The sequence below is a fragment of the Geospiza fortis genome, unplaced genomic scaffold, assembly GCF_000277835.1.
Source record: "Geospiza fortis unplaced genomic scaffold, GeoFor_1.0 scaffold162, whole genome shotgun sequence".
NCBI lineage: Eukaryota > Metazoa > Chordata > Aves > Passeriformes > Thraupidae > Geospiza > Geospiza fortis.
The window spans coordinates 5,795,209-5,809,665 of NW_005054316.1; the positions used below are offsets into that span (position 1 = coordinate 5,795,209).

Consider the following 14,457-nt stretch of genomic DNA (forward strand, 5'->3'; position numbering starts at 1 on the left):
CCTCTGCAGAGCCATTAGCATTTCCATGCCAAATGATAACCTATCTTATTTAGCTTCATTTGCTTCTGAAGAGTAAAAATACTCTGAGGAAATTACCCAAAATAAAGCTGCTAAGAGCAAACAATATGCAGGTCAGAAGAATTAATTCCTTCAGGGGAAAACTGGGAAAATTTCTGCTGTGTAGCCATGTCCAAGCCTGTGGCTGGGAGAATGGCCCTGTTCGCATTCAGGTTCACATGAATCTGTTTTACAACCTGTTGATCTTAGTGTGGGTATGGTTAAAAAGAAGCTGAGGAGATTTGTGAGAGAAGTAAATAGCATTCCCTCATTTAGTTTTAAGCCAGCACTCTAGTTTGGGATACTGAATGTAAAGGCTGATCCTTGGAGGTCTAGATTAGATGAGTCTGAGAGAAGTTCCAGGTAGATATTTTCCATGAGAAGATCCTGGGTTGAGGTGAACAGTAATTTTCTTCTGAGGTAATACTGCCTTAAGAAGCAGAAGGTGAAGTCTCTCCTGATTCCCAAGAGCTCAAGCAGCAGAAGTAGTCACTGTTGTGAAGCTTGCTGTTGGATTTATGTTGTGTATGTCTGTGTCAGTTGGCTTCTGTTCACTTTCTTACCCATAGAGAGCACTGGTCACTGCCCAGAAATTCCGACATCCCATGCTCCACCACTACCTAAGCCTAAGCCTAAACCTAAAAAAGCTCCACTACCACCAAAAAATGCCATTGCCGCTTCCACCGCCAGCAGCCATAAGGGTAACGAAGCACCTCATGCTAAAAAAAAGGGAAAGGCTCCTGCTAAGCAGCCTCCTCTCCCACCACCCAAGCCAACAGGTGCCAGTGCAAATCGAGAAGCTGGTGAGTACTGCCCGTGCAGTGCAGCTGCCGTGGGTGCATGTGCATGGGGCTGCTTGGCTTGGTGACGCGTGCCTTTGGACAGAGCAGTGTTACTGAGGAGCATGCCATGGGTGTTTGTAGAGAGCTTCCTGCTGGGCTCTGGTTCTGCTGGCCACAAACACCCCAGACAACACACAGATCCCTCACTGTTGGGTGAACCTATGTACAACACTGAGCACAACAGAGACAGCACTGAATTCCCAGTTCAAGTGATGTTGAATTCCCAGTTCAAGTGTGAAAGCTGGCAAAAAAATGAGCCCGAGAATCAGCTCAAGGATAAGCAAGATAGAAGGTGACTTCTGAAACCAAGCACAAGTTACCCCTAAGTAAAACTAATTTGGTATTGCTGTAACTTTCTACTGGAAGTATCAACTATTCCAGTTAATTTGACAATATGACAAGATCACAAAGAAGTTAAGAATAAAACCGTGTGAAGGCATCTTAAAAGACTATTGAATAGCAGTTGGTTTAGCTGACAAAAAAAAAAAACAAACGACAACCATTAGAAATTACCAGGCTTCCCTCAGGTGCTGTGATTCTATACTGGAAATGGAAAATATCAGTCATCAGGCACATAGCACATGTTTATCACCACATTGTTATGTCAAAATTCAGCAGTGATGCAAGATTAAAGATTATAGGTAGATGCTCTTAAGGTACTGATCTTGAGTTTGAATGGTTGCAGTGTAGACAATGATCAAAATTAAAACATCCACACAAGCACTATTGTGATGAATGGGCTCTATATATGTATTGGCAGACTTATACAAGCCCTGTATTTTCATTCTCTGTCTTTCAAAGCCCTCCAGTCCCTCCAATTTTCTCTGCAAGTATTTGTCTTCACAGCTTGTACATTTTGGCACATTTTGTATTTGAAGCATACAGAAGAGGACTGTTTGAAAACATTGCAAGACTTCTAGAATTACAGTAATAACTTTGCCATAAAATATCCATTAACTTGGTATTAACTGTCCCTACTGCATCAGGCGACTACAAGAATAAACATTTTGAAAATCCAGAATTTGCTGCTTGTATTTCACATGAAGCTGGGAAACTCGGCTCTTCCTAGGTGAAGCAGTCTTGTAACAGCAGACCTTTCAGAAATAAAGCAATCCATCGCATAAAGAACTGTTTATACCAGTGGTTGGTAACAAGCTGTCGGGTATCTGACTTTTTAGACTAAAATACATTCAGGTTCCAGATTTGTCTTCTATTAGCCTTGCTGCAATGTCAGCCAGTGCTTGCAGACCATACAGATGTAAAATATATCCAAGTATATCCCTTATTCTACTCATAATTTCTTCCAAATTTAAAAATATATTGTGTTCATTCAAAGTGGGACAGTACTTAAGCAGAGCTGGTTTGAAATAGTGTTAGTACAAGGGGTTTGTCAGATCCCCATGAAAGTGAACACATGATGCAGCCAGTGATCAAGTCCCATGAAGAAGGAGAGGAATGTGAGTAACAAGTGAGCCATGGCTCTCCTGAGGGCAGCACAGCAAGTTTCCATACTGAAATAGTGGAACTGGGAGAATGGGACTTAAATGGAGGCATGGATGTATGCCAAAAGGCAAACAACAGCCATTAAATTTTTCATTTAATCAGAATTCAAATCTTCTACTGAAAAAGAGGCATGACAGAAAATTGTCAGGCAGCCCAGTCAAAAAAACCAGCAGCAATAGCACTTTTGGCCCATGTGGACGCATAGGGACGTTTTCTGTGGGAGAAATCTTTTAAGTTTCTGTATCTAATTGCAGGTTCTGAGATTAATGTAAGGATTTTTACAATGGAAACATGTTTTGACATTTTCCCAGCCACAATTGTGTGGCCATATATTTGTGCTATGCTGCAGTTGTTAAGTGCAAGCCTGTAACTGGTTCTGTTGACCTCCAGCCTGCCCTGAAGGAGATCAGAACCAGAACCTTTTCTTTCTGCCATCCACATACTCATTAAGATTTCTGTTAAATAATATGCAGGTTGGAACCACCATCTTTTTCTGCTGTAATTATGAACTTCTGCTGATGCCATTTTTCTCCTTCATTTTGTTTTGCATGTAAATTGAGTGATTTGTACCTGATGTGGGAAGATGAGTGCACTGTCAGTTGATTCAAGACAGTGCCCTTTACAGTCACCTGGGAGCACAAAGAGGAACAGGGATTTGCCTGAAGTTTCTATAAATTTTTTCAGATACATTGAAATCTTCACAGCTCTCTAAATGTTTTTAAACCATAACAGCTCCAGAAGAGAACAGTAAAGTGTCTTTTGAATTAGTTTTCATCTCCTTTGAGAACCGTCTAACTGTGAAAACTGTTTTTATATCATGAACTTATTATGGCCAGTATCTGCACTTTGATTATCTCCCAATCTGCTGGGGGGTTGTTTTTATTTAAATGCTTATAAGTAAAGTAGGCCCTTCAGCAGGTTTCTATTACAGCTTTCTGTTTTATTCAGTAAGCTTAGCCAGAAGGCTGCTATTTAACTTCATAATGCTTTCATTTGTTCTCTGGAACTTAATGAATTTTTAGAATTACATCAGAAGTATTTGAGTTGGATGTATTTTTGATGAAAAGGACTGAACCATTAGATGGTTGTCATTTTTATTGCTTTTTAAATGGAAGTCAGACGTTTGAAGCTCCCATCTCAGGTGATGACACAGCATGACATTGACACAGCAATTGGAAATGTGGCTGGGATGCACATGGAAATGTGGGCTAGCCAAAATCTTTAGTGAGATTCATTATACATATATGCTTCAGTATGGTGAGTGTCACAGGATTAAACAGCCAGCTTGGCCAGCTTGTACAGCTGCTGTCAAAACCTTGTTTTACTTCATTTTCAAGACTGGCTGAGTTGGTCACTGGTAAGATGAAGGTCTCCAGTACATACAGGAGGCCTCCAGTGCCTCCTCCCTTCTGAAGATCATTTGTGCACAGTGACAGCAGTGGTTTCTGCCTCTCTTTTGTGGACAAACCCAGCTGGACTTGAAAGCACAGCTTGTTTTGCTGCCCCTCTGCTGTTGTCATTACTTAGGGGGACACCAGTTGCAATAATTGTGAAAGGTAAATTGACTGATACTCAGTAACAGTCCTCAGATATTCATTGAAAAGTATGAGGAAAATCACAGGGTTTTCACAGTGATCAGACCAACAATTCATGTAGTAGGAAAGATCAGGCAGTTTTCTCTGCCAGGGAGCTTTTTTTTTTTCTAAGCTAAGTCACTACACATATTTTTAGAATAAGTAGTGGACTTCTTAGATGATGTCCAGGCCAGATGTAACAGGCCAATTCAAAATGCTCAAAACAAACTCCTACCCATTTGTAACCTTGGTCCTCTCTGCTGTTCTTGGGCAAGTATTCATCATTTCAGTGTCTCCCACACTAAGGTGAAATTGGAACTGCAACATTTAATAATCTCAAGCATTTACATGAGGTATTGTAGAAGTGTCAAGTGTATTTTTTTTAAGACAAGCACAAGTCAATTCATGCAGAAAATACAGTGCAAAAATCATATAATTGCAAGACTGTAAAATGCCTTTTATTTTCTTGTTTTAGCTGGTTCTTCTCATGCAAAAAAACTACCAGTCTCCAAGTCTTCTTCATCACCATCTCCTTCGTCCGCATCATCTCATCCCAAAGCCTCTAAGGAGACTTCCAGCAAATCTGGCACATCAGGGACTCCCAGGGGCAAGAAAAAACCTGGGAAACAGTCAGCCCCACGAACAGCACCAGATGGGGCTGCTTCCTCCCCCTCAGGTGTGACAGCCGACAGTGTGGAAGCGAAGGCAGAAAAACCCAAGCCTGAGCAAACTTCCATAGTCATTTTTGAAATGGACAACGCGGACCAGTCCAGCAAGCTTGTTGTGCCCCCTCCTCCCTCCGCTGCCCCTCCTCCACCTCCACTTCCACCTCCTTTTCCTGCTGCAGCTAGCCAGCCTGCTGGCTCCTCAGATGGGCAGGATGTGTCAGACAGCTGTGTGGCAGGGCCACCTGGCTCAGACACAAAGGCTCTGCTCCCGACCGAGCGCGGCACAGACCCCAGTCTGAGCAGTGCAGCCCCGGGCAGCGCTCCAGGTGCCGGAGGAGAACACACGGAAAGGTGAGACAGTATGGCTGTCCTGGGGGAGCAATAGGACCACAGCCAAGGAAGCCACATTTGTTTGCACTGTAAGCACGTGGGGATCTCTTCTGCTGCTTCTGCTGACTGGGAACAGTTTGTGTGGCAGCCCAGCACAATTTGTTCCTTCCCAGTGCCTTTGAGCCTTTCACCTGCAGCACCTCATGTGTCCCCAGAAGGTGGTCACTCATGACCTATCTCTTTCTTCATTGTGTGGCTGGCACTGGGGTCAGCAGTTCAGCTCAAAGCTGGTGACACTTTTATTTATCTCTCATAAAGGCAAACAAGAAATTATGCCGAATTATAAGGGGGCTCTTTTCTGTAGATGTCTTTTTTTTTCAGTAGATGTCATTAAATATCTCACTGAGAAAGTTCTCAATTCAGTAGCTGAATTTGCTTGAACACTTGAAATTGAAGGTTTTTGCAGGATTCAGTTAGTAGGGTTTGGTTTTTTGCTGCCTAATAACTTTTCTAAATCTCAGGTATTGTAAAAACTGGTCAAGAGAAAGGTCATAATTACGTTTTTTAAGCAAAATAATTGGCAGAAAAATGAAACTGGCTTGTTAATTTGTCTTTTCCCTGCCACAAAAATCAGCATCTTTTCTATAAATCCAAGAGGGTTTAGTCTAGATGCCAGTAGCCTAGAGACCTTCCTTTAAATTCTTGCTGGTACATCTGTTTCCAGCTCTACATTCTAGCGCAGTATCTCCCCCTGCTCTACCCTTCCTTTGCATAAAGATTTCCCCAAGGCAAAGGGCAATCTGCTGTTGATCCCCAAGCTCATTAGTAATGAGCATGAACATTTTGAACTCAACTGCAATGAGACTGTATCTAAAATAAATAGGGTTAAGCTTCCAGAACAGGAAACTTTGCAGTCCCATCTGCTCTCCAACTTGGTCCTCTCACCCCCAGCTTTGTGAACTGTTCTCTCTCTCGATCCCACCCCACAAAAAATAAAAGCCATTTAAGATTTGTCTTAATGCAGTCTTTACAGAGCATCATTTGGGCTTGTTTGCATCCTTTTTCCTAACACACATACATAGGTACATATACATATACATATCTGCATATGTTAAAAATGTCTTATATATGTATGTTTTTTAGAAAGGAATTACTTTGATTAACAGAACTTTTATTTTCTTCCTTGCTTATTCAATTGCTTCTCACTGGTGTTGTGTTCTGCTTGCATTGATGATCACCCTGTCTGCTCATGAATAAACAGCTTGGCTGCCAAAGAAGACCAGGAAGGGGAGGCTACAGATCAAGCATTCTCTGAGCTAGTGGAGGAGGCTTCTGACGCTGCTGCCCCTCCTGAGAGTGAAAGCAGCAGAGAGAGCCACGGCAGTGACTCGGACTCAGACGGGCCGATCCTGTACACGGATGATGACGATGATGATGATGATGATGAGAATGCAAGTAATGAAAGTAAGCATCCTGCCCAGAGAGCTGCAGGCTGCCTTTCGCAGATTGTGTTTTGTGAGCGTGCCTGACCCATGCCAGTGTGAGGCAGAGAGAGGAATGGCTGCAGGGAATGCTTTTAGGGGATTTAGTATTTTGTCACTACTGAGAAACAAGTGTCCTGCTTCACCCAGGCAATGATGATCAGAAACCTGCTGGGGCCTGTGCATGGGTGAGAGCATGTCGGGACCCAGGACATTCTTCTGGCTGCCCTGGGTGGTTTGAGACCCTGGCAAGGGGTTCAGAGACCTTGGCACTGAGTCAAAAACACCTGTGCCTTCGATTTTAGTCCATGAAAAAACTTACCAAGTTTGTGTGAAGATTTACAAGCCACAAGAGTTTGAGTAGAATGATAGTAAATTTGTCACAAAGTGAAAAAGTAGAATTTTGGGGTTTTAGAATGGGGGTTCAAGAAGCAAGATGGAGGAATCTGGCCATGTGCTGTCCTTCTTCTCCTTCTTGTCCTCCATCTTCTGCTGGGATGGTGACACTTTTTGGTTGGTTTAGAGTACAAACAGACTGTCTGACTTAGGTGATAGGTATTGCAAAATTATTATAAATAAAGTACACATAGATTGTAGTATAAAAATTAACACCACCCCAAGGGCAGAGGCTGTGCCACAGCCCAGCCTGCTGGACAGATCTCAGCAGGTCAGAGAAAGAATGTAATAGATAAGAAAAAATAAACAACCTTGAAAAGCAGAACCGATGAATCTCGACTTCGTCAGTCACAAGGCTGGGAAAAAAAGACTTTCTAATACCTCAGGGGTCATCTCAACCACAGAGACCCAAGAAGAGCAGATCAATCATTGCAGGGAGGAGAGCAGAGGGGGGAGGAACAGGCTCAGGAGGACGTGAGGGTGGGACAAGGTGGTGACCTTAGGGCATCACAAGCCATTCATTTGGCTTGCCCACACCATGAGTTCCATGTGGGAGTTACAGGTGTGATGGATGACAGAGGAGGCCCATCAGTCAGCAGCTTCACTGTCTGAAAGTCACTTGTTCCTCTTTGATCAGGGTGTTTTAAGCATTGGAGCAACCTTAGCAGGCAGAGCAGATCACAGTAGATTACATCTAAGTTTTACAGCTTTGAAATTTCATCTGGGGTCATGACTCTTATCATCACCTTAACTGGGCAGAAGCCCTGCAGTGCTGAAGGGCTTGTCCTGCCCCCATTCTGCCTAATCCCTGCTCCCAGCTGTTTTTCCTTAGGGTAGAGTTTATGTTTATTTTTGTAGGAGCAGCTGTTGTTGAGCTGATTTTCAACAGAATTTGTGGTTCCCTGATCCAGCTCACCCAAAGGCTTCTCCTTTGCTTGGGCAAAGAAGGTGGCAGCAGCAAGCTGTCAGGGGCATGAAGGAGGGGAGCCCTCCCTCTACCTCCTCCAGGGTGGCTTTATGTCAGTATGATATCACCATCAAGCCATGGTTTGAGAGCCTTGCTCACAGCTTTTTTGGAGGAGGTGCTTCACTTTGCTCAACAGAGAAGGTTTGAACGCCAAGGTCCAGTGTACCAAAGTGGCATGAGGCAAAATGAACATGTTTTTTGGTTGTTTTTTTTTTTTTCTTAGCCACTGGTGCAGGAGAAGGTGAAGGTAGCTCAAGAGGCTGAAGGTGTCTGCAGTTCTTTGTTGGGCTGGAATACAACCCAAGGTGATAGAAACCAAAAGTTGTTGTGTTCACACAGCAGCACAGTGTCTTATGGAAAGTGAGCTGGGAGCCTGTGGTCTTATCAAACTGCCTTACACAGTGAAAGTCTGCCAACCTAAGGACATATGTAGCCCACCTTGGTCAGAATGTCAAGACACAAGGGAAATACTATAGAGGCTGTGAAAAATGCCCTTCCTTCCACAGCTGGCTGAAGCTAATGCTGGCCAAGCTGCAAAGCCCTTGTCCCTGTGATGTCAGTTTTATGGAGAACAGATTGCTGCAGTATCTGGGGGTTCCTGCCTAGGTTACTTTACAGGCACTCAGACCACTATTCTAAGCTGTAATTTTTGGTTTAGTTTACAAATAACTTAGAGATGGAAAGCACTATAAAAGAACTAAGTGGTAATTGATTGAAAAAAAAAGTTGAAAGAATGAGAGAAATGATGATAGAATGAGACTAAGCCATTTAAGGCTGAAGAAAAAGAGCAGCAGGTTGCTAAATATACTAAGTAGATAAATAAGCCAACCTGTAATATATTAGACTTCAAAGACATTTTAGTGTAGATTTGTCATTTTTATCCTGTCACTTCACAGATGACAAGTGATGTTTGTATCAATTTGGCTTTTTCCTCCAAGCCTTTTAGCTTTTTATTTTCATGAACTGAGCTAAAATTTTCCTTTTGATGTTAATTAAAATTCCTCTCCTGCATGTGGGAACAAGGTTACTTTGGGGAGGTATTAAAGTTCTCACTGGGAGTTTGTGTCTGTAACCTGAGCATGAATGAACTAAATCTACCCTACTCCTCCTTTCCTCAGGCTCTTTGGCAAGTAAAATTCGTCGTAGGGATACTCTTGCTATCAAACTTGGCAACAGACCATCTAAGAAAGAGTTAGAAGACAAAAACATCTTGCAGCGTACATCCGAAGAGGAGAGGCAGGAAATCAGACATCAGATTGGAACAAAGCTTGTGAGGTATCAGTCACAGGGTCAATGTGGTTTCACTGGGTGGAGATGGAGGAAGAGAATTGAGAACACTGGGTTCATGTTTTAAATGCAGCCCAATGTGCGCTGCAGGATCTTTGTGGTACAACTGTATGGGAAATGGTGGTTTTATTTCTCACAAAACTTTAAACTGTCAATAATAGGTTTTTTTGTCATGCAAGAAACAAAATCGGAGGGCTTTTGGGGTTTTGGGTACTTTGGTTAAAAAAGGAAAGAAGAGGAAGAGGGTAAGAATGAGTCCACAACAATCAATGCCATGGTTCTGGTTCTTTCTCAAATTTGTTAGCAGAACTTCCACTTGTATACCCATCTCAGGCAGAGCTCTAGTTCCTGACCCACAGAGCATGCCTGTGCATGTTGTCCATTCTGACCCTTCTCCTCTTCCCCTGGCTCTCCAAGTCCTTCATTATCATGTGCTGATTCCAGTAAAAGAAGTTGAGCTGGTCAGTGTTTAGTGTTTCACTGTACCCAGCTCTGAGGCATGTCTTTCTCAAGCTGTTAAACTGCTGTGGGATGTATGTTACTCTCTCCTTCTGGACTTGAGAACATTGCATAAAAAATTCACTTGCCTTTTACAGGTTTAAAAAAAATCCTCATGTTTATTTTGGCTTTTGTGGTCTCTGAGAATAGACTACAGCATGCCTGTATTTTGCTAGACCTGTCCTTGTTTCTGTTTGGCTCAGGAATGTTGTCCAGATTTGGAGGATGTCCTGTGTTTTTTGGAGATTCCCAGATAAGGGGCAGTCCTGTTGATACTGCTCCAGTACAGAGTACACAGCCCTGCATCAACACGCAGAAGCTAAGCTGAGTTGCTCTGTGAACTGGATGCCTGGCCAAGGCAGATGTTTCATTACTGAACTGTAAGAGTGATACATCTACTAGATGCAGAGCCCAGGGGTCATTTTTCTTCTGCCAATAAAGAGGCGTGGTTGTTGTCATCACTTTCCTGAATAAATCCCAGCTCTGGTGATCACATCCTGGTGATCACATCCTCCCTTGGCAGCTGCAACTGCAGAAGCCGCTTTGGGATTCTGCTGGAAAGCTGAATGGCAGTCCACACAGCTCTACTTTGGTGGCAGGAAACAAGATCTGTGTACATCAGGGCTGTGCTCATACCCAAAATCTCATCCAAATTTGTTGTCAGTTTCTTAAAAATGCCTAGCCTGGCGGTCAGCACCTGGCAGCGTCGAGGTCTGTGGAAAATCTGTTCCCACAGCTCAGTCAGGGTTGAGTCAGGTCCCCACCTGGGACTTCCTACAGCTGGGACTGGTCACCTGTAGTAAACCTGCCAGTCCTCTGGGACAAATCTGTAAGTCCAAGAGTGATTTGGATTGGATGAGTGTCACGAGGCTAAAGACAGCTTGTAGTGAACTGTGTGAGTGTTGATCAACAGACACCTGTCTTGAACACACCTGCAAAATAAGTTTTACTGCTGAAATTTTTCTTGCTCCTTTCCTCAAGTGAACAAGTGGACTTGTTTAGCAAACACAGAGACAACATCAACCATGTTCTCCCCAGTACAAGTCAGAAAATTAATATCTCAGTTTGGGGTTTTTGTAATGGCAGTTGTTATATTTAGGTAACTAAATAAAATAAGTTTTCAGGTAAAGCTGCCAATTGTATTGTACATACAAATTAATGAGGAATTAACAGCTTATGGATTTTGTTGGTTTTGGTTTTTTAAAAAACTTTAGTAAGACTTCAAAGTATCAAAAATATCAAAATTCATTCAAAATAATCTAACAATTGCACAACTGATTATAATGATGGTGCTTGGGAGCAAAGAAGGTATATGGATTCATTAATAAAATTATACCTGTGAGGACTTCAAATTTGCTGGTACAAATTCTGTAATATTATTCAAGTATCAGTTATTCATGTGTTCAAATGGCAACACTGCATCTTTTAAAACAAATGGCCGCTCTGGTTACATGAGCAGTTATTGTAACTGCCTGGAAATTACTTCCAGAAATTACATTTTTAAGCTGTATTACAAATCCTAATGTGTCATTTAGATCTGGTTTTAAATCAGTCTCTTACTTTGTTCTCACAGGAGGCTTAGCCAGAGGCCCACAACTGAAGAGCTGGAGCAAAGAAATATCCTGAAGCGTAAGTATTTCAGTCAGGTTTCACGTAGTATTTGCTTTGAAAAGGAGCAGGTGTTGGATTCATATGGAAGCCCATCATTGTTGCTCCAGAATTAGGACCATAACTAGAGAGAAATGATGTTCTAGAAAATAATGTGTCAACACTTGATTTATACACTAACCTGTAATTGTAGCTTTGAAAATTCCATTTATTGAATATGCCAAATTTTACTTGTTCACAATCTCACTTCTTGAAGCTGGTCCCAAAGACCAGGAATGACTTGGATACCCTTTAGAAATGGTTCTAGGCCAGTTAACCTTCCACCTGATTTTTATGAGGAGGAGGAGAAAGAAATATCAGTTGGAGGTGCAGGTGGGATGGAAGGGCAGAGGTTGGAAGGAGGAGTAGAAAGAAGAAAGGCAAAGTGTTCAGCAGAAAGTCAATAGGTATATACCAACTACTTCAGCATGCTGGCCTTCATATTCACTTCTGACATAAATGTCTTCTGTACTGAAACATGCATGAGGTTCTCACTGAATATCTTCCCATTGATTAAATCCTTCCTCATATCCCTACTGAAAAAAAAGTCTGGAATTCAAATAGTCAGGGGTGGAGGAAGTACATTAGATGTTTGCCTTTTATGCCTATTCTGCCATTTACTTATGTTGCTTCCATTCTTTGGCTGGCAAACTCTTCAGAACAAGCATTGTTTTGTCTTCCTTTATGAATCTTTCCATAATGAAGATGTTACCTAAACACACAGTGCAACAGGTGCCAAGCCCAGCTCCACCTAGTCCTGTGTTCATCCTGCAGAGGTGGCTAGTACTTGATGGTTAAGTAGAAGAAATAAATGAAGAAAGGACACTTTATAGCAATAAATCAAAAATCACACAAACAGCAAACAAAAAACTCTTAAGGCATGAGAACTTCTCACGCCTGATCAAAGAGTTGGTATGATGCTGTTACATTATTTCCAGCAATTGTTCAGTAAAGTTGGAGCTCATCCATGCAAGTCTGGTGTCAGCCATGATGTGTAGCATGCTAATGGGAAGGAAGGAAAAGAAAATGGGATGTTTACCTGACAGCATCCATGGACTGATGACTCTGTCACTTGCTCAGGCTAGCAAATCAGGGAGAGGGAATTACTGACTTTCAGGAAAACCATCCTGATTATAAAATGCTAATAAAATCTTACTGCTGTTGTTTGTTCTCTGAAATGCCAAATAGTGCCATATCTTATTGCAAAGGGAAGCTACAGTTCATGCTTGCACAGGAGAGGGATCATGGGACTCCTGTCCGGTACATAATGTGAATAGACTTTCTAAAACTGTAATTTCCAAACCTATAAATTTCATAGGTAAATAAAAATAAAATTGGAAGTAAGAACTTTTTTTAATATATGACAAACTGCTCATGCTGGACTGTGTGAGAAAGATAAATCCAAAGCATCTTTGGTGGGCCAGGATACAGCCACTGAGCTGGGAGCACCAGCTGGGCTCCCTTATTGCCCTTTCTCACTTATCTGGAGGTGACCAACCCAGCAGCAAACCTGTGATGTATTTAATATCCCCTTTTGCCAGTGTTTATTCCATTCACTGCTCTTGCAATAAGTAGCTCAAGACTGGAAAGCAGTTAATAGATTTCCTCTCCTGTTTCAGCTTGTTTACTTTAAGCTTTTGGCAGCGCACCAGGCTTTGCACTCAGTGCCTCCTGCCATCCTCCCCTGCTGCTGCTGGGGGGTGTCTTAAAGAGGCCAGGGAGAGTGGAAAATAAAGGCTGGGAAGCAGAATTGTAAATCACAAAAAAATCACAGAGACCCTTGCGAGCACGTGAAGGAATTTTTGCTCATCACTGAGATATAAAATACTTCAAGTTGAAAGCGATCTATTAAAACCAAAGCAAACCAAAACCAAGACAGGGTTTGTGATGAGAGTCTGACTCAGAGTCCTTTCAGGGTGCAAGTTCTCTCTAAGCCATAAGGACCTTATATTTTACATCAAAATTATTGCCATTCCTTCCTGTGGATCATTTGAAAATGTTTACACATCTTAAATGCCTTTGTTGGTGTAGTGAGCTTTTGTGAGTAAGTTGGGATTTCTTTCATAATGTTTCTTTCCTCATATTTTTTAAGCAGTGGATGGGGAGAAAGAATTATATTATTGTGTGTATGTAAACTGCAGCTAAGGGGATGTATTGTTTTGAGTCATATTTATCAGACTTTGAGGTTACATTAAGTGGTAAAGGTCCAAATGTTTACTTCAGGATAAAGTTCAGCCTAAATCTTCTAAGAGGTTCAGAAAAAAAATCCCTACTTTTTTTTCTTTTTTTGTATTTCCAGTTAGTGAGCAAGTTTGTTTTGCAAAAAGCTTTGTTTTGATAATATTTCCAGATAAACCAGTTACTGAAAATCCTGTTTCCAAGTACCATCGCAAGACATTGCAGGCGGATTTGTTTAAAAACTGTTTGGATAAAACTATCCAGACTTCTGAGACTTCCCACACTAAAACAAAGTTACAACAACTTAAGAGTCCACTTGAAGGAATACATAAATCCCTGTGTTTTTTATAAAGGCAGGCTTCTTGTACGCTGGCTTTGAACCAACAGTATTTATAGTTTTGCATTATGGCAAAGAAACTTTTTAGTCTTCCAAGAATTTCAGTTTAAGATAACTGGATTTTTTTCCTGGATTTGTAAGGGACAGTGAAATTCTTGTCCAGGGCACCTGAATTCCTGCCAGTAATGGCTTTGTAGAAAATGGGGTTTAGCTCTCAAAGCTTGTTAAGGAATATTAATGGTTATCTTTGCTTGTAAGACCAGAAAAGAGAAACAGCTTTGTTCATTTCAGAGCACTGCAAGAAGCAAGTGCTTTGTTTGTCTTTTCTTTCTTTTTCCTTAGCTAGCCCACAGAGAACTCTAAACATAGCTAATCCCATAGGGACACAATGGAAAGTTCAGTTTTATGCTCCAGGAGTACTTTTTGGTCAAGAATGGAGCAGTCATCAGGCAGGAAAATTTGTCTTTTTTCTTCTCCCCCTCTGCTACAAAAAATGTCCTGCAGAACAGCAGGTGACCAGATGTAATGTGGTAGAAGTTGCAGGAGCAATAATGTATATATGACAGGGGAGCTGCTTGTTTGGCTTTGACTGGTGGATTATTTAACTTGACAGCCACAATAACTGATGCTAAACAAAATTGTTTCAATGAGGAGTCAAATCCCAGTTTGACCTCCTAGGAATTGCAGGGAGG

The 14,457-nt window shown here is 41.8% G+C and overlaps 1 protein-coding gene across 2 annotated transcripts in view; it reads left to right on the top strand.

Moving 5' to 3' along the window:
• Positions 1-14,457, top strand: part of PHACTR2 (phosphatase and actin regulator 2) — a 135,383-nt gene that overhangs the window by 104,615 nt on the left and 16,311 nt on the right. Inside the window, exons 5-9 of one of the 2 annotated variants that reach the window (XM_005420141.3) lie at positions 627-860; positions 4,452-4,995; positions 6,236-6,438; positions 8,937-9,093; positions 11,177-11,232. In XM_005420141.3, the coding sequence (XP_005420198.1) occupies positions 627-860; positions 4,452-4,995; positions 6,236-6,438; positions 8,937-9,093; positions 11,177-11,232 (1,194 nt within the window). The remainder of the gene's footprint in view (positions 1-626; positions 861-4,451; positions 4,996-6,235; positions 6,439-8,936; positions 9,094-11,176; positions 11,233-14,457) is intronic. The other variant, XM_031056268.1, reaches the window with a different exon arrangement.